Source organism: Euprymna scolopes, chromosome 36 (genome assembly GCF_053919585.1).
Source record: "Euprymna scolopes isolate OS-2025 chromosome 36, ASM5391958v1, whole genome shotgun sequence".
Lineage (NCBI taxonomy): Eukaryota > Metazoa > Mollusca > Cephalopoda > Sepiida > Sepiolidae > Euprymna > Euprymna scolopes.
The window spans coordinates 62,972,854-62,992,127 of NC_136517.1; the positions used below are offsets into that span (position 1 = coordinate 62,972,854).

Consider the following 19,274-nt stretch of genomic DNA (forward strand, 5'->3'; position numbering starts at 1 on the left):
TCTTTTCTAATTTAAAAAAAATAAACAACAAAAAACAGAAATCTTGTTTTACAGATGCAAAAAAAAAAAAAAAAGGAAAAACTCACATCCCTGATATGTAGAGATTCAAATAAGTAGAATTTCCTTTTCAAGTGAAAACGTTTTCTTGTTCGGTTGAATTCATACATTTCTATGGATTGAGCACCATTTTTGATATTTATTTTTATTTTTTCAGCTCTATTCATTAAGTTTTTTCAGCAGGCTTTCTAAAATTTGATTCATATATACACTGTGTGCATATATATATATATATATATATATATATATATACACACACACACGAGAGACACATACACATGTAAAATAGTTCTTTACCATTTTAAATATTCCAGCTTCTTCAGAGTATTATGTAAAATGTAAATTTCATCGATGAATTATGAATGCGATAAAATATGACGTTTATAAATAAAATTTACAAACCATACAGTTCTAATTTTTAAAATATATTCCTGTCCTCTGAGCTACATTTTTTGAAAAGGTTGTGATCCGAAAGCAAGCAAAGTAATGAAACCAAAATGAATGCTCAGGTAGGAGGGGAATGGGTGGTGAAGGGGTAGATTTTAGGAAAGCATATTTGGAAGGCGAGGTGGAGGTTGTGAATAATTATATATTTTACAGGGATTTGACCAATATGTACTTAAACTTCTCTTGCATACAATTATCGTCCAAAAACTTACAAGAACATCGTCTCCACATTAAAATATAATTATATATAAGTGTGTGTGTGTGTGTGTTGGTATGTACACATAAAATTTAAGATGGGGAGTGTTTTTCCAATTTTCCAATACGGATCACATAATTTATATTTCTAATGCTCAGCAATGTTAGATACAAGAGTCAGGTCAGAAACATTTTGGAAGGCGTATAATCCGCAGGTGATTGGAGAAGGAAGTCCGTTTAATGATATGGATGCTGACGTTGTGTTTGTGATGGATAGCAGCGAATGTACAGTTCAACCAATGTATCTGCACGATTGATACGTGCGTGCCAATCAAGACGTTCCATTCGCTGGTTTATTCTCGCCGCGTCGTCCAAGGTTGTAAATTTCTTGCCTTCCTTTCTGACCAATTTCCTGCCATGTTCTTTGCCGCTTCTCCTGGCGGAAAGCATCCCACCTCTCATCATCAGACTCATGGGTAAGGTATCGCTGACCAACCTGAGACTCAAGGGCACGGAGATCACACCAGGTTTGGTAATCCTGCCAAAGGAAAGAACAGTTTTTTTTTTATTGATAGGATACAAGTTTGTGAACACATTTTAATCTATATAAAAGTCAATGTGCATCCGGTTCACTTCAATAATCACAGGAATAAAGAAAGGGAGGATTAATCTTAACTGATAATAAAAAAAGAAAGCATAAGTTATGCAAATTTAATCGTAAAGAGAAGCTTCATCATAACTCATAAAAAATAAAGTAAATAATTTCTTTCACTTAATAAACAAAGATTATGAACAGGGGATACTTTTGTGATTAACATTGGAGTTAATTCAACGGTTTCAGTTTTTACACCCAGATTTATCTAGCATGTGACAATAGCAAGAAATCAATTATCATTGATAAAAATAAATTACGAGAAATAAGTTTTAGTGTAAGATTGCCTTGTAAATTTATTCTAAAAAAAATTTTTTAAATTGATTTTGCTCAAAAATCTAAATTTGTTTTTAAAATTTATCTAATAGATAAAGTAAAGCCATTTTTAATAATACGAGAGTGATACTTAATTCAGTTTCACAATTCACTTATGACAAGTATTGGTTAAAGTCTTTCCAATTGATTTGAATCTTGATATTTTATCTGTAATATAGAAATTTGGAGAGAAAAAAAAAAGAAAATAGAGATTGGGGGCAAAATAGAGAGAAGAAAATGTGGGGAGCAAAAGAGGGGAAAAAAGGGAGACACTTACCTGAAGCCAAACATGGCAAAGAGATTTATCTACTGTGAATCGTTTTCTTGTATTCACTTGAAGTAGATTACTAATCAGATCAATAGCTGAAAAATAATAAAATGACAATCTAATGAGATCCATTGCAACTACTATGATTGCTGTATCATTCTTTTTATCTACAATAGGGTACCTCTCAAATAAAGGGTTAACTTTTCTAATATACATTTCTTGCAAACTGGTATTCAAAAGTATTAAACAAGCTTTACATTACTTGACTGATGATCAAACAAGAAGCAATCCAATGAAATACGTACACGTGTGATGATGTATGGAAGTGAGGATTGCAGACATGCGTTGCATGAAATGATACAATGGATGTGTAATGCAAATCTTAAAGGCAGGATTAGTTCTAACTATTTCAGAAGATTAAATCTACACAGCATAGAGAGATGTGTACAAAACAGAAGATTCCAATGATATGGCCGCAATGAAAGAATGGATTAGAGTTTTCGTGTTAGTAGATACAGAACAGTTAAAGCAGTAGGTTCAATTAATAGAAAACACGAGGAAGTGATAAGTTGGACTCTAGAGAAACGATAAATAAAAACTCGGTCAACCATAGGTTGGTTTAGTTTTTGATTGATTGGTTTTATGGCATATCAACCTTAGTGGTCATTTAATGCTGGAGTCTTTTTTTTATTAAATGTTATAAGTTTTGTGTGTATCTGGTGTTCACTTTATGTTTATAGTTAGATAGGTTTTATTTATTTTTAAATTTTGTTGAGTAACCCTGTTATCTTCAGATATTTGAAAAGGATAGTTGGGTCTACATGAGTGACTATGTTCTTTACAGTTTTTTTTAGTTATATAGATTTAGTCGGTTTGTTTTAAAGACTTCACATCTTGTTAGCATATGGTTAACTATGTATGGTTCCTGGCAGGGTATGCAGAATGGGGCTTCTTTTTTGAGTAGGTAGGAGCGTGTGATAGAGGTATGACCTATTTGGAGTCTTGTTATTATAACTTCCTCCTTTCTGCTCATTCTTTTGTTTAATTTCTGTTTTCCTTGATTTGGTACAGTTTGTGTTTAGTACAAGAGCTTCATGATTCTTGCCACGTGTTTCTAATATATTTGTTAATGGTTTGTTTGAAATCAGTATGAGGGATCTTATCTTTGGAGTCAATTATAATGCTGCTTTTGCTCCTTTGTCAACTATCGTTACCCTTTATGCTGGTATGATTTGTATCCAACAAAAAAAAAGGATGTTTTTATCTTTAGAAATATCAATTCTATTTAGGGTTTTGGTGATTATTGGGTCCATTGGTTTTGTTTTCCAGTGTCTCAAATACTAATCTGGAATCTGAACAGATAATGAATTCTTAGAGATTTTGAACATACAATAGTTTTTTTAAATCTTTGCACTTCGAACTGCACATCATAGAGTTTCAAAGTTTTATCAATATTTAACACTGATAATCATTAGAATCAACATTGACTTGCAGAGTTATCTTTTCTTACCTTCCTGGGAAATTTCCTTCCATGGATTTGGAGGATACATAAAGGCCGCATTCTGAATTTGATCACTAATTTCTTCATCTTCATTGAATGGGAATGTTCCACTAAGACTGAAAAGATGAGATGAAAACTTAATGCTGTTGTTTAAAAACATGTTGTACAAAACAAAAAAATGCTGCCTGTAACATTTTTTCAATGTTAATACTAAAATGACATGAGAAAAAAAAAAAAACAAGGAAAGAACAAAAAAAAAAAAAAAAAAAAGAAAAACAAGCTGTACATGCGTAGTCCCCCTCTGGTGCTGCATGAGAGATGACGGCACAAAAAATAGTGAAGAAATGTGAGAAGTGTGAAGGGCCAATGTTGCCTTCACATTTTTGCCAAGTTTCAGAAAAATCTAATGGATGAATCAAGCGCTATGGTGCAAAAAGTGTCATTTTTTGGTCATTTTGGGTAATTTTTTACCTCTTTTGAGCCCCTGGGGATGCCGAATCCCAGTGTAAATGGATAAAGGTGCAGTTTCAGGCCTTAACACATGTATATTTGAGTTGAACACCATGAAAAAACACTTTATAGTCAGGCATATCAAGTTTTTGTTAAGAAATATGAAAAAAAGAGCCCCCCCCCCAAAAAAAAAGGGCGTTTCTAGCACTATAAGCATGACCATTGTCATAGATGGCCTGTCAGCTGAAAAATGACATCGTCATAGGTCCTAGGAAGCAAGATAAGTGGAACACAGACATTTTTTACAGAAAGCGTTAGAAAACTTCAAAATTGGATTAAAAAAGATAAACATGATACTTTGTACTGAAACTCATCTAATAAAAAACGAATTGGAAGGGAGAAAAGTTGTTAAAAAGTTTAAAAAGAAAAGGAATACGATTTGATCTGTATGAAACTGAAATTTATTCAAGAGAAACAAAAATGAACAATATTTTTAAAATAAAAAAACAATATTTTAAAAATCAAAACTGAAAAACAAACGATAAATTAGTTTAACTGAATAGCAAACAGTTAAAAATTAAATTCTAACAAATGTTAGTATAAGCAAAGTTACTAAGGCAGAAATATTTCAAACATTGAATATTAAAACTTTTCAAAAATCTGTTGTAGAATTTAATTAAAAGTTTGAATTTTTCTTTTTCTGATATTTTTTTTTTCTTTTACTAATATTGTCATTCTCTTTGCGCCAAAAATTGTTTATAAGGGAATTCGATGAACTCCATATCAGCATTTTTTCAATTTGCTGAATAGTGTGACCCTCATCACAAGAGTCAACATGAAGTAATCGATTTTGATCAGCCAAAATATTTAAAGTTATGTACATGGCTAATTTTCTCTGATGAATCGAATGTAAAAAAGAATCGCATTTTGTAAGTTTGTTTATAACTATATAATTATATAAGACAAAATTATTAGTTATATCATTTGGATATAGCAGAGAACCTTTGTTAATACCCTGAAAGTAGCTGTTTAATTCAGCTATTTCTTCAACAGCTTCTCTCCCGGATATCAAATTTTTGCAGCTATTGCATTTCAGTTTTTTTGAAAACTGCATGACAGCAATAACCTGCTAAGTATAATATAACAGGAAGTACTTCCTTGCATTGATTAACATCATTTTCTGTTACATCTATGTTAAATTTATAAACATGTAACTCTTGCTCCCTTATCATTTCATCCCAGTTAGTTTCTTTTAAATTTTTCAATTCAATAGTTCGATTATTAATTGGTAAGCTCAATTTTAAAACTGACAACATTCTGAGTTTTTTTTCACATTCATACACCTGACGTATCGATATATTATACTGATCTCCACTAAGTTGTCGATACTGGCCAAACCTTGCCTCAAGGTTATCTGTCTGAAACTTACCTGGTAATATATGTTCAGTACATTTATACAATATTTAGTCAATTTTAAAATTGTGTAAGCAGTATGGTGCAAAGCAGTATATGTTTCCTTTGTTAACTTACCAGTTCTTCCAGGAATGCTATTCCAAGTTTCTAACCAGTCACAGAACACATTTAGGAAGCTATAATTATCACTATTTAATGTAAGTGGATTAGCATATTTATTACGAAGTCGACAACCTTTATATGGTGTTTTCACATTTACTATTGTCCACCAAATATAAAATATTTGAATGTATTCTGCGATTTCTGCATAATTTGGCAAGCATTCCTGTTTTCCTAAGGTTAGCAAACCTTGAATAGTATATTCGTTGAAAATTTGAAAAACCAAATTAACATTTTGCCTTTCAAAAGTAGTCGGAGAAAGAGCTTTTGAAGTCAACTTATAGCAATATTTCACAAGTGATGGAGATTCTAGGGCATAAAGTTTATGTAAACTAGAAAATGGAGCACTTTGCATGTTATCTAATTCATGATTTCCATTATAACAAAACTTTGGGAACATCATGCATTTACGTTCATCTTTTGGGCCAAGCCAATTGTTTCTAATGCATTTTAATATATGCACTGAGTTGAATAAGAAGAAAAGAGGGCTAGATGTTCTAACTGGATGGGGATATACAATTGAAAGCTTTGATGGGCTACAAAAGAAGGACATTTTTTTATTTATTGCATTATTATCTGTTATAACAGATAATGCCTTAAACCCTATATCTTCTAAGCCAATTATTACACGTTTAATTGTCAAATAAGTTCTCAGCTAGAAGACATTTAGTTGGCATAACATGCACAACATCCTTATATTGTGAGAATACACTGCTAAGCATAAAAGCAAATGCACTTGTGGCAGGTTCATTGCTGTTGTTAGCTAAGCCAACAATATTACCACCTTTATAATCAAGATAAGGTTTGAGATGTATTTCATCAACAAGTAAAGATATGTCATTCTGCATTAGTAACTTGAACTTACTTTTAATATACATGAGAAAATTGTTATCGTGTTGTTCAATGACAAGATTCATAGAAGATAAGGTTTAATCTTCGAATGGTTGAATAGCATGGTAAAATTACGTTGTTAGTGTCTCTTCACAGTCTGTACCCTCTAGGGGAGCAGTTATATAGTAAGGAAGAAAATACCATCATTTCACTCGAATAATTAACCTTATTCATTGTCATTATGTTAATTTGTTCATATATGAACTCAATGGCATTAAAATATTTAAATGATTCATCTTGCACCAATAGCAAAAATGATAAGATTAATTTTAATAAAGAACTTATATTAGAAGTTTTCATTTCCTGTTCTTCAATGTCCATTTTTTTCATGTTTTCCATCAAAATCTGCAGATTATTTTCCTCTGTTACATGTTTAGGAATTCTATACTCCCTTATAGCACTCATTTCCACATCACTACAGAATATTCTAACGGGCAAGTCCGGTTCAATCACCATAGACATTTTTATTTGGGGGCATGGGCATCTCTTTATATGGCATATAATGATGGTATTGTCTTGCCTAAAAGAAGTCCAATAATTTTTTTTTCTATAAACGTTAATTTCTTTTCTAAATCATCAATATTATGGAAAGTTTTACGTTTCCGTAACTCTAACTCGTCAGCAACACTTTCACATAATGCACGCTTAAGAGCAGAATTTTTAAACGCATTTTCTTTGTGTTAGGAGACTCTCTAAAAGTGGTTGACGATAAATAGGAGGGACAGTTTGGTAATATTCGAGGAATAGCACCATCCTTAAGAGAGGGATTTTTTAATTTAACACTAATTGTCTTTCCAGTCCTTTCATCAAATGCTAATGCCTCTCGCTGTATGTCTTCAGGTCGAAAATGAAATTCACATACCTAAAGAAATAATCTAAAAGAAAATCCTACCATGTTTGACTTAATACGAAAAAAAAAAGAAAAAAAAAAAGAAAATTAAATAACAAAAAACGATAAAATAAAAAAATAAGGTAAATGTGCAGAATTAGTCCACCCTCGAAAAATCCTTTTAAATTACCACTTTTATAGGTTTTCAGGAGTGCTGAAAACGAAAATAATGTTTAAAATTACGGCAAACTAGTAGTTTCCCAGATATAAAGAGATGTTAGTTAAAAAAAGAAGGGGGGGGGGGAATAATTTAACCTAAAAAAACGACCACCCACTTTATGGCCATTTTTTTTTTTTTTTTTTTTTTTTTTTACATGGGCAAGAAGCAATTTTTTTAACAATTACATTTTCGCCTCAAACAAGGCGAAGTGCCTCTTTGATGTAGGAATGAACACAACTAAACCTAAAATGAGCACCTACAGTTGACCCCTCTCCCCGACAAAAATTCTGTTTAGACTTTTTGAAAGGGGGGGGGGTGTTCATTTTACGTTAAACTGTGTTCATTGTACGTTGACTCCAACCCCCCCCCCCAACATAAAGGTGGCCATACTCATTTTTCTTTGTTTTTATTTGGTAAAAAGAAAGTGCCCTAAAAAAAAAAAAAAAAAAAAACGATGACCATAAAGTGGGTGCTCATTTTACGTTAAATTTTTATAGAAAAGTGATCCTACATTTTTTAAAACTAACATTTCTTCATATCTTGGAAACTACTCGTTTGCCATAATTTTAAACGTTATTTTTGTTTACAGCGCCAGTGCGCCACTAGCAGTATCAGAATTTTGGGGGAATTTTTGACAACCCTAACACAAAACTGCATATAACATATACAAAACACATAATTTCTCCGTTTAAAGTGGGTTGTTTGTTTTCTTTATGGAATATACTTCCAAAATAAACTATTAAAATTGTTAAAAAATAATAGAAATATTATTTTTTTTATTGCCGACATTTTGTAAACACTTTTTTAAATAAAAAAATAACATTTCTATTATTTTTATTATTATTCTATTTTCATTTTTATTTTATTATTATTTTTTTAAACAATTTTAATTGTTTATTTTGGAAGTACATTCTCCAAATTCTGACACCTACATTTACCACAATTATTAATAAGCTTTTAAGATAACAAAAACAGTCATAAACTTAAAAAAAGTTTGATCTATTTCACGCTGATATAAATATTGCACAGTAAAATAGTTGAACTAAAAAGATAAATGATTTTTCTTATTTAGAATTATTTAAACAAGGAATTCCGTTTTTACAATATCGCTTTTATTAAATTGTTTGGTGAAAGTATTTTCACCATATTCCTCATTTTAAATAAGTTTCTAAATAATAATTTATTATTTCAGCACATAAATTACATGTAAAATTCATTTTTTATATACATATCTTCATTTTTATTTTAAACTACATTCTAAAAAATAAAAGAAAGGCGCGTTTTTTTTTTTTTTTTTTTTTTTTTTTAAATATTTCAATTTAATTTTAACAGTTACTCTGCTATATTTAGATGGAGTAAAATCCTTACTTTTTATTGCATTAATCCAAAGGTAAATTATTTCCTTTTTTTTGGGAAATGAAAACACGGTAACTTTTGGTCCATTTTCGTAGTTACCTCGGCATTTTGGAACTATACATTTCGACAGCATGTTTAAATTTATTTAACCCTCCAAAACTTTAAACCAACTTCCAGTTTAGTCATGAGACACATGACTAAATTTCAACAGACCGATGTTCATGACGTCACCAGACTAAATTATAATCGTCGCTAGGCCATCATACACTATAAGTCCCCAGGGCCACGAACCAGAATTTTGCCAGGGTCACCAATACTGGATTTATATTAAGAACAATGGGCTCCTGTAGCAGAATTAGCAATAACTGAAATGAGGGGAAATAGAGAGCTTACCTCGGATACATATGTTGTGTTTCGGGCTGAGTGGAAGAGAGAGTTCCAAGATGGCGTCCATGGGTTTTTATTGCAATTTTTGTAAAATCGTGTCTACTCTCGCGCGATTATGCAAATAGATAAAGGCAGGACGCTGAAAAGCAGTGAGGGGGGGGGTCCGGCAGATTGTGTGTAGATGGTTCTGGCGATTGAATTGTTCTTTGATGAACCACATGTCTGCGAGAAGCGAATATTTTTTTGTTTGTTTTTTCTGCTTCTTTTTTTATTCTATTACAGCCAAGAAATCCCTCTCTCCTAGAGGTGGGCGATACTGACTATTTCCTATCTGTGTTCCTGATTTTTTTTGCCTACATATTTTTTTTTTGCTTACATTTTACTTTTGGCTACATTTTGGCCAAGTTTAAGAAAAATCCAATGAATGGATCAAATGTTATGAGGCAAAACGTCATTTTTGGCCATTTTGGGGCATTTTTTACCTCTTTTGAGCCCCTGGGGACGCAACAGGAATTTTTGCAAAAAAAAGTTTTTTTACTGTGCACATTTACTTAATAAAATACAATTTGTGGCAAAATTTCAGAAAAAACTAATAAACAGTTATTTGGCAATCGTTCGGACTAATGGACGCACGGATGCAACTGAAAATATAAATCCCTCTAACAAAAAACAAGGAACAAACAAAAAAAAACAAACAAGGAAAGAACAAAAACGACAAGGGAGAGAAAAAATGATAAATGAAAAAAGAAATAAAAAAATTATTTTAAAATTAATTTTTTTATTGGAGGATAACAACTATTTGTGTTTTGGGAAAGAAATTAAACTAAGAAATATGTAATTAATTTTACCAAATTTTGGTCATATGTTGCTTTGTTTTGTGATTTAAAAAAATGTTAATATAGTAAGAGATGGAAATGGCAAAGTAACAAAATAACCAATAGATGCAGCAGTTAATGTATTGCAGTAAAGGAACGATGACATTTGTCTATCACCTGCAAGATGACTGATCATGCAATTATTCTGAGAGTCCGCAGATGGCTTTTTAGACCGATTAGAGCAGTAAAGTATCCCCCTCATGTGAGACGATTCTATAACAAGTTTCTTCTCGTATTCTTCAATGTGTGCAGATTCAGCAATTGCAGCCTCCGTATCTTGAGGCATGCTAGGAACATCAGTCTTGGAATAGTTTTTCTCACGACTTAGAATACAAAAAAAAAAACTGAGGGAGATCTTCAGGCTGTTCTTGAACTGTTTCCGCTATCCTCATCATAAAGGAGCTATTTTCAGAGTCTAAAATTTGACAAATGGCATATATGATCGGCCCAAAACCTGTGTCTGCTATTTTGTCGTGCCACATGATTTTTAACAATCTATGGAGGTAGATCATATAATGGTGTATTTGGCATATATGATCCAAGTTTCACAAAGTTTGGTCAGCAGCCAAATTCCACTAAGCTCCCATATAGTAGATCAGAGAGATTCAAAGGCATCAGCTGTGTGTACTATCCTTGACAGGGTAAACAAATACATAGTAACCGATTTCAAGGTTTAAACTAATTTGATTACTAATGTTATATTTTAACCGATTTACTTATTATACTTAAGATGATGAATGTTCTTTTGTTGTTCATGTTATAAAGGATATGAGTCTTAAGAGAGATGAGAGTCTTAGGAGAGTTCATGTTGTAAGTGTTCATATTGTAAGACATTAACACATTAGTGAAATATATATATAAATAGAGAGAGAGAGTTTATAAATGAGAGAGATTGCATATAAATACATTTTGAGAAGGTGTTTTCATATCTAGATAGACAGACCGATAATTGAGAGGTTTGCATTTATGCCGATGGATTGACAGGTTGGCATTTATGCTTTGACAGTTCGTATGAACGGGAGTGTTTGTATAACATAAATAGACACATATACTTTCTAACATATTTTTTAGATGATGAATTTCAAATAGTTTTTACACATAAATAGACAATACCTTTTTCATGTAATGATGGACACAGGAGACGGCAGTTATAAAAAAACATGATGAGCATTTATTCTTCCACTTAACCGGTTGGTGGCTTTGCGTTCAGGAATTCAAAGGTTCACATTCTAATGTTTCAAAAGTGACCGTCTCGCTTCTAGACGATTGAAACCCATGTCTGGACCCAGACTATCATCTGACTGACTCTCTGCCTCCCTTCTTCTGACTTCTCACTAACTAACTAACTCTCACTTCCTATATTAAGAAATCCATGCATGTCCGGCCAACGTGACCACAATTCACGTGCCATCAACATGCGTGACCTTCTGATTTCTCATTTTTTCCTTTGTTGTTTTCACAAGGAATTCAACCTACATATCTAATTCATTTAACCCATATTTTATTATCCACATTCTTTCTAATAATGAATAGTTTATTTATTATTTATTTCATCAGTATTAACAATGTACTAGACATTCCATTTTAAACCTATTGTTCTTTAAGACTTATCTCCAGGGTTCGATTCTCGCTTTCTCTCATTTTATTTTCATTTTAACTAAATCTCTCTATTTTTATACTTATATGAAAAGGGGACAGCCCTTATGTAACACTAAAATAAAATAAAAAATCATGCAGTACATTTGAATCCATCCAATTGCTTAGTATATAATAATTACCTAATCTTTTAGAGTGGAAAAATGCCGGATCTTTACAAAAATTTCTCAGTATCATTGAAAAATTATATTTTTGTCAAAAGGTCATAATTTTAAGGGATAAGAAAAATGTCATTCAATTTATATCATGAAGATACACAAGTTTAGAAAATGTAAAATAAATTTGTGTCAAATTATTTGTTATTTTCTTTATTATTTGGATTATTCTGTTGTCAACTTAAGTATTATTTTTGCTTCAGTTAGTGTAATCAATCTTCAGGTGTATATTGAACTCTGGAAGGTCTGTCAAATTCTGAAATCTAGAGGTTGAAGGTTCAATCCTCGGTGTGGGTAACACTCAAAATACAATTGCGAATTACTTAGGATTCCTATCCAGTCATGGCTGATGGAACGAAGACATTCTTCTGTTCCCATCAGCCATGACTGAATAGAAGTTCTCAGTAATTCGCCATTGTATTTTGAGTGTTGCTCGTACCAAAAATGGAACCTTCAACCTCCAGATTCCCTGAGTTTGACAGAAACATTCTCGAGAGAATAGTAGTTTTAATAATACAACTCTGAGTTTACAGGTATAAAATTGAACAACATTAAACAGCAGCAAAAAAATTTGATTGATTGACCTTCATGAAAAGAATAAAGCGAATAATCTATGTAATCTGTAATGGTCAAAAAGTGGTTATAAAATTAAGAAAGATTATGGGCGCTTCTACACTATTAGGACGAAATTTTGGAAACTGAAATATTGAATTTCACATGCAAACAATGGTATCTATGTATTCCTTGTATTTTTAAGATGATTATATTAAAAAATTACGAAAATCAATAAGGTAGAAAATTATTTATTAAAGAAAATAAAATATAGAATTTGATGAAAATGATCATAAGACACAGGAGAGTTGAAAGGGAGGTAATTTTCCATTTTGATTTTAAGATGGTGGCAATTTTTCACCTGCTACCACAATTAAAGTTGTTTTGTTTAATAATTCAGTAATATTCAGATAATTTCGACTGCATAATTTGGAAGCTACCATTATAGCTTATTAAAAAAAAAAAAAAAAAAAAAATCAGTTGAAACCATTGTTTTTTTTTATCTGAAAACTCGATTTATCGATTACAAAATCTCGTCCCAATTCTGTAGAAACACCAAATTATGATTCTTCAAAATAATCATAATTAAATATGAACTTTGCTGCAAGATTTTTTTAACTAAAATTTAATTAACAAAATTGTTTCAGATAAATTTGACACTTTTTAGAAAGGAAAGGTAAAACAAGGTTATCTCTTGGCAAATAATTGATGAATTCTCAAAAGTCAAAGTACATCTTTCCAGAATCTTTTACCAAATATGGCTCACAGAAACACATGGAACCTTCAGGCAGGATCTGAACCTGGATCATGTGACATTCACAGCATTCTTCACGAGATGGCTGAACACCAGTTTGGCAATCAACTTACCCTTGGTGTTGCAGGCTGTACAGTTGGTGCTTGTCTCAACTGCGCCACACACAATGTCTGTGGGGTTGCAATTAGGTAAATTAGGGAGCCAAATGTTTTGAAGTGAAAATGTGGAAGTTCTATAGGTTTTCTTCAGGGTGTGACACAGAGCTAACTTCCACTATCACACATTTGATTATTCTGCAATCATCCTCTCCAGCCAGTGCTTGAAAACAGTGGACAATAACCCAAAATAGCCATCTGAATTTACTTAGTCATTTTTTTAAGATATGAGATGGGTGGGAGATGACATGATGTGTCTTTCACACCCAAAGACAATCACAGTTTGAGGGAATTTGATCTTGACACCCGCAAGAATTTGTGCGAACTATAGGCAAGCCACCTGCTTTATATATTATGCAACTGGTTGTTAGAAATGGAGCATTTTTGGTTTGATTGAATTGTTTCTCCTTGTTGAGGAGTTTCTTAGCTTTCATAGTTTTCTTGAACCTTAGTCTACATTACCATGTCTATACCTTGCCACGCCTTTTTATAGCAACTTCAAAGAGTTTTCGTGTGTGAACATAGTCTTATGCCCGTTATGATCTTTCCTGTTATTTCTTGCAGCTTCAACAGATTTCATAACTACTACGATCCTTAATAGTCACTGCTTCACATCTTTGTTGCAATTCTCTAGCACATATCTCATCGTCTTCAAGATATTCAAAGAGCGCTGCACTGCTGCAATTAAGAATTCTTTTAATCATCGTGATACAAGTCACTATTCAATATTCAGGCGTCTTCCAGTTCTCAAATGCACCTATTCACTGCATTTTATCATTACATACTTCATAAAGTTCTGAATATCGAAAAATTATCAAATGTATCTGACACTGTACAATTTCTAAAAGCATAGATAAATTGCAATCGTGTAGTGAAATTAGCGGAACTCCTCTTTAACACCAAATCTCAACTCCAATGTTATCTCTCAGCTGTCCAAAATTCAACTGCTCATCTTCCTTAATTCATACTTTTAAAAGTAGCTCTCATATACAAATGCATGTCAGTTATAAAAAAAAATCTACAAACAAGTTCTTTGTTTCATTGAAAACCAAAGTGGCCAACATACGAAACATAGATGAGAGTATCTTAAATGCTCAACTTACCTTACGTATATAATGACACCGACGGACCACATGTCTAAAGACCGATTATAACCTTTACTAGTTAACACTTCAGGAGCTGTAAAATAAATGAAACAATCTTATATACAAATAGAAAATATGTATACTTTAAAGCAATAATAAAAAATAAATGAAACAATCTTATATACAAATAGAAAATATGTATACTTCAAAGCAATAATAAAAAATGCGAAAATAGAGCTAACATGATTAGAGCTTTCATTTTTATCAGAAAAGAATGTGTTCTCTTCAATTAGACTTTGCAGCTATCATATGTGCAAAGCAATAGTTTACTTCAAGTCTTATTGCGAGCATAAAAGATGGCGTCATGAAGTGATTCATGCAGTTATGTGCCTGTCTCTTTCCCATCTCATCATCAGATTGAATGGATACATCTTAACGCAGATTTTCTTGAGATATCTCAAATTTTGATTTTCTTTTTCATTAAAGATGCAATATTTATCAACAGAATGTAAGGGTAACTTATTTTTCTAGCTTGCTACAACATTCTGATACACACATTAGCAACCTTGAGAAATTTTATAGTTCTGGCATTGAAGGATGACTTGGATATTGAGTGGGTAGATTGCCTAGTATATAATTTAGTTGAGAATAACAGGAAATAAAAACAGAAGAGAGATTAACTGAGGTCAACTTCATGAGACAAGAATAAAAAAATTATTTAAGCTATAGAAATGCTCTAGAAACAGATGTTACATGGCTGAGAGAGAGAAAGGGTGATAGAAAAGACAATCTGTTGGGAAGCACACAGGGCATTTGAACATGAGCTGATAAGCTGTAATTAATTAATGATTTTGATATCCCCTTGTCAGCGATTTGGAATGAAGACCACCTTGAATAAAATTTTTGCTACTTCTATCAGTTTTGTATTGAGTTAGTCCTTTTGAATGTATAAAAGAAAATATAATCTCAGAACAATGTTCTGTTGGTGTGGAAGGATCATGATGAAGGAGTTCACAGGAGGAACAGCCAGCAATTAAGCAATTAAGGTATGAATAACAAATTGAAAACTTTGACGTTTCTGTTACAATTATGGAAACTTGGTTGATGCATGTATGACACAAAGTTGACAATGGAATTTGACAAAACTTGTCTAACATATAAAGTTATTTTGTTTGAGTTTTCCAATTTTGAAAATTTTTAAGATTTAATGATTTAAATAACTTTTGTCCTAAATTCTTTTCAATTTAATGGGTTTTTAAATCTTTGGCTTAGCAATATTTTTCCCCTGTTACACGTAACATCCTCCTTTAAAAAACAAAAAAAAAAAACACCATTATCCTTAAGTAAAATGATACTGTCTATTTTTATTTGTCTGTTTCCACTTTACTTTAATAAAAACCATTCTTACAATATTAATTTCAATAGTACACACACAAGTTACCTTAAAAATTTTATTGTCCTGCTTCGACAAGCTTGCAGGACTAACCTTTACTCTAAACCTGAAATAGAAGGCTCATATCAAATCTGTTACCAACATCACTGGAATGATTCTAACACTCCTAAAAGTATCTCGCTCCTGATGCAATCCTCCACCTGTATCAAAATCAAATATATTAGAAGATGGGGTACCACTACCATATCTGTAGAGCCACTCAAAGCACTTTCCTAACTTGGCAGAGTACAAAACTGACTTTGAAACCTACTTGAGGAGGGGGGGGGCAAAATTCTCTTCTCTACAGCCTCTTTCTTACACAAGAGGTGTTGCTAGTTGTTCTCTACTGTATCATTTTATGGAAGGGACTCGACTGAGCTCCAATTTATGATTTCTCCATAAAACATTCACTTTAAGAATTCAACTAAAAAAAAAAAAAGAAAAAAAAAAAATATTTTCCCAGAAATAATTAATCTGGAAAGAAAATGAAGAAAAAGATCTGTTCTCATTTTAATTTTGTTTGGTCTTCAGTATTTATTAACAAACAGGAAGTGACAATATCAGAGACATTTAAAAATTATTCATCTTTTCATTTAGCATTTCTCCAGATTCCTTATTGATCTATTAAATTCTACATATATACATTCAATGTATGCGCATTGATGTTCCATGCATGCATGGAAGAAAACAGCATAATGTTATGATATACATGATATTAATGATAAATTGATGTTATGTGTGTGTGTGTGTATAAATTATACAATCGTAAAGTAGCATCAGCTATTTAAGTTGTAAGATACAACAACAACAACTGTGCAAGAAGGTATTTCACGTGTGTATGTAAACTTGAAGATCTGTTTGAATATTAGAAACATCGTTAGCACAGAATGTAATTTCTGTGCTATTTCAATTCTAAAAATAAATTTTTATCCTCCAAACGTATATTTATATTTTTCTCAACTTCACTTAAATCATTCTATCATGAATAACTTTGTTTTTACCAACACCTTAAGACCAAATAGCAACACAGATACATGTTGACCCTTACAAAGTTTGGAGTTTTTAAGATTATATACTTTATCTTCTATTGTACAATGTTGCATGTGCATACACATGTCCAGCTGAAAGTAAAATTACTACACAAGACACATCCACGTGTAATTTTCCAGCATTTTTACCCCAGGAAAAATAAAGGCACATTTTATATTTAATATTCATAATTTTAGAGATCCATAGGAAGATAATTAGTTAGAGGGAGAGGGGGTGAAATTTACAGCTATTTTTTAATGTAATTTGTCAACAATGTTTTCCAGTTACCAAGGAGAGAGAGGGGGGAGTGAAAGAGAAAATAGTTTTAAATGATTCTACACACCGTTTAATTATAATTTGTTGTTCATGTTTCCAGGAAATGTTGAGTAACCATGCTAGTTTATATGGAAATATGTTTTTAATAAGAGACATACTTACCAAGATAGGCAGGAGTACCAACAACGGATCGGCGGAAAGACTTTTCACCAATGATTCTAGCAAATCCAAAGTCACACAATTTCACCTAAAAAAATAAATGGTTTGAGCCATTTTATCAAAGTGTACAGTATTGCACATCTAAAGATTTTATTTTGTAATCAAATGCGTGTGTGTCGCAATAAAGAATGAGACGAACGAGGGGAAGAGAAAGATGGAGGAGGGTGTATAAATACAATACTCTCAATCTGAAGACTACGTGCATTCTCTGTAGATTATGAGTGAAAACCGTATTAAACTTGTAATCACCTTAACATAATACACTAAAATGAAAATCATCTATTAATCTTAATTCTTATAGCATAAGAAATGTTGAATATCTGAACAAATGTAGAAAAACTTGTGTACATCATGAATGAAAACGATTTGGAATCATTAAACTCAATTAGAAAGTAATGATTCATCAAAGAAATCTTCAAGAAAATTAGAATATAAAAATAATTTTTAGAAGCTATTTGAAAAAACAAAACAAAAAACATAAACCAATTATCTGAAGTCAGACACAGGTACAGAAATTTAAAGAACTCTTTATCAATTTCATAAGTGGCTGGTGCTACTTTGATCATAAATGAAAAATGCCCTAAGTCTAACGAATTTCCTTGCTAGAATAAGTATTTTCTGAAAATAATTATAGCAAATTACATTTTTAGTGCAAAGAACATACTGTAAGGATAAAAAGTGCTAGTGAGAATTAAATATTCATTTGTCATATGTAGTATGGGTCTAAGTTTGAGAATTCATTCAATTTAATTGTACATATTAGACGAATATACATTTAAACAGTCAGTGGTTTCTGTATTTAATCTTTATCAACCAGTTTAGTTATCCTTCTTAATCTGAAAACATCTAACATTTGAAATTGACAGCTTTCAGAATGTTTTTGATGAAGATTGGTAATTTGTATTATTCAAACTACCACTCATATTTTTTTAATTGGAATTCATTATTGAGATGAGTATTATTTATAATAATTTATTTATTGCGGACTATTATTCTCATCTTTATTAGTTGTTTCACAACGTTTCGGCCAACTATCCATCGTGGTTACCATCTGATGAAGGCCAGAAGAATAGTTGGTCGAAACGTCATTAAACAACAACTAATAAAGATGAGAATAATAGTCTGCAATAAATAAATTATTAGCGTTCTTATTTTGGATGCTTTTAATCCTAACCTTCTTCACATATATTTTGTTAAACTCTGAACTCTGTATGGAATTTCAAACAGGGTCATTTATTTATGAATTCTATATTATGTATATTTACTGATATCTTTGTATACATGCATACATCCTCTAATATATAAAACTATGTCAATGAAATTTTAAAAGACAGGTCTAAATAGCATTTAAGATGACAAAGCAAACTTTGATTCTGACTAGTCGATTTTCGTTTGTTATTGCTGTACCATGTTATTAGCAATAAATTAATCTACTTTGGTGTCATTTTTATAAGAAAAAAATAACCTTGTTCATTAGTTTGCTAATATGGAGATTAAATAAAAATACAAAAAAGAAAAAAAGGGAGTTAAGAGGAATAACTTATTCTTTCAGTAAGAGTTAGCATCCCTTATATGCTTTCTTAACAAAAGGCATTTTGTAAGCATTAAAAGAAAACAAATTTGAATATAATGCATATCAGGCAATAACAGGTCGGTACAGCTAGTATATATATGGGTTTGTGTATTCAAAAATACAGACACCAATTACATATCCCATTCAAATATATAAGAGACACTTCAGTGATAAGAAAAATCCCATTAATTTATCTGACATTAGGTTAATTCCCAAAGCCTTGTATACAATTGATTTTATGCTAATTTCTAATAACAATAAGCTTTTAACAAAGCCACAAAGTTCGTTGTAGGAGTGGACTTTGAAGAGAGATGGATACAAGGGGAAGGAGAGCAAAAAGTGAAAGGAAATTGTTAGTCATGGAAATATGATC

At 31.5% G+C, this 19,274-nt stretch overlaps 1 protein-coding gene across 3 annotated transcripts in view; it reads right to left on the minus strand.

Annotated features, from left to right (window-relative positions):
- Positions 1 to 536: 536 nt before the first annotated feature.
- LOC145260539 (serine/threonine-protein kinase D3-like) overlaps positions 537 to 19,274 on the minus strand; it is a 370,628-nt gene continuing 351,890 nt past the window's right edge. For all 3 annotated transcript variants that reach the window (XM_080118751.1, XM_080118754.1, XM_080118753.1), the window contains exons 17-21: positions 17,272 to 17,356; positions 14,391 to 14,466; positions 3,445 to 3,551; positions 1,944 to 2,029; positions 537 to 1,237 (exon numbers count right to left, since the gene is read on the minus strand). In XM_080118751.1, the coding sequence (XP_079974877.1) occupies positions 1,031 to 1,237; positions 1,944 to 2,029; positions 3,445 to 3,551; positions 14,391 to 14,466; positions 17,272 to 17,356 (561 nt within the window). In that variant the 3' untranslated portion in view covers positions 537 to 1,030. The remainder of the gene's footprint in view (positions 1,238 to 1,943; positions 2,030 to 3,444; positions 3,552 to 14,390; positions 14,467 to 17,271; positions 17,357 to 19,274) is intronic.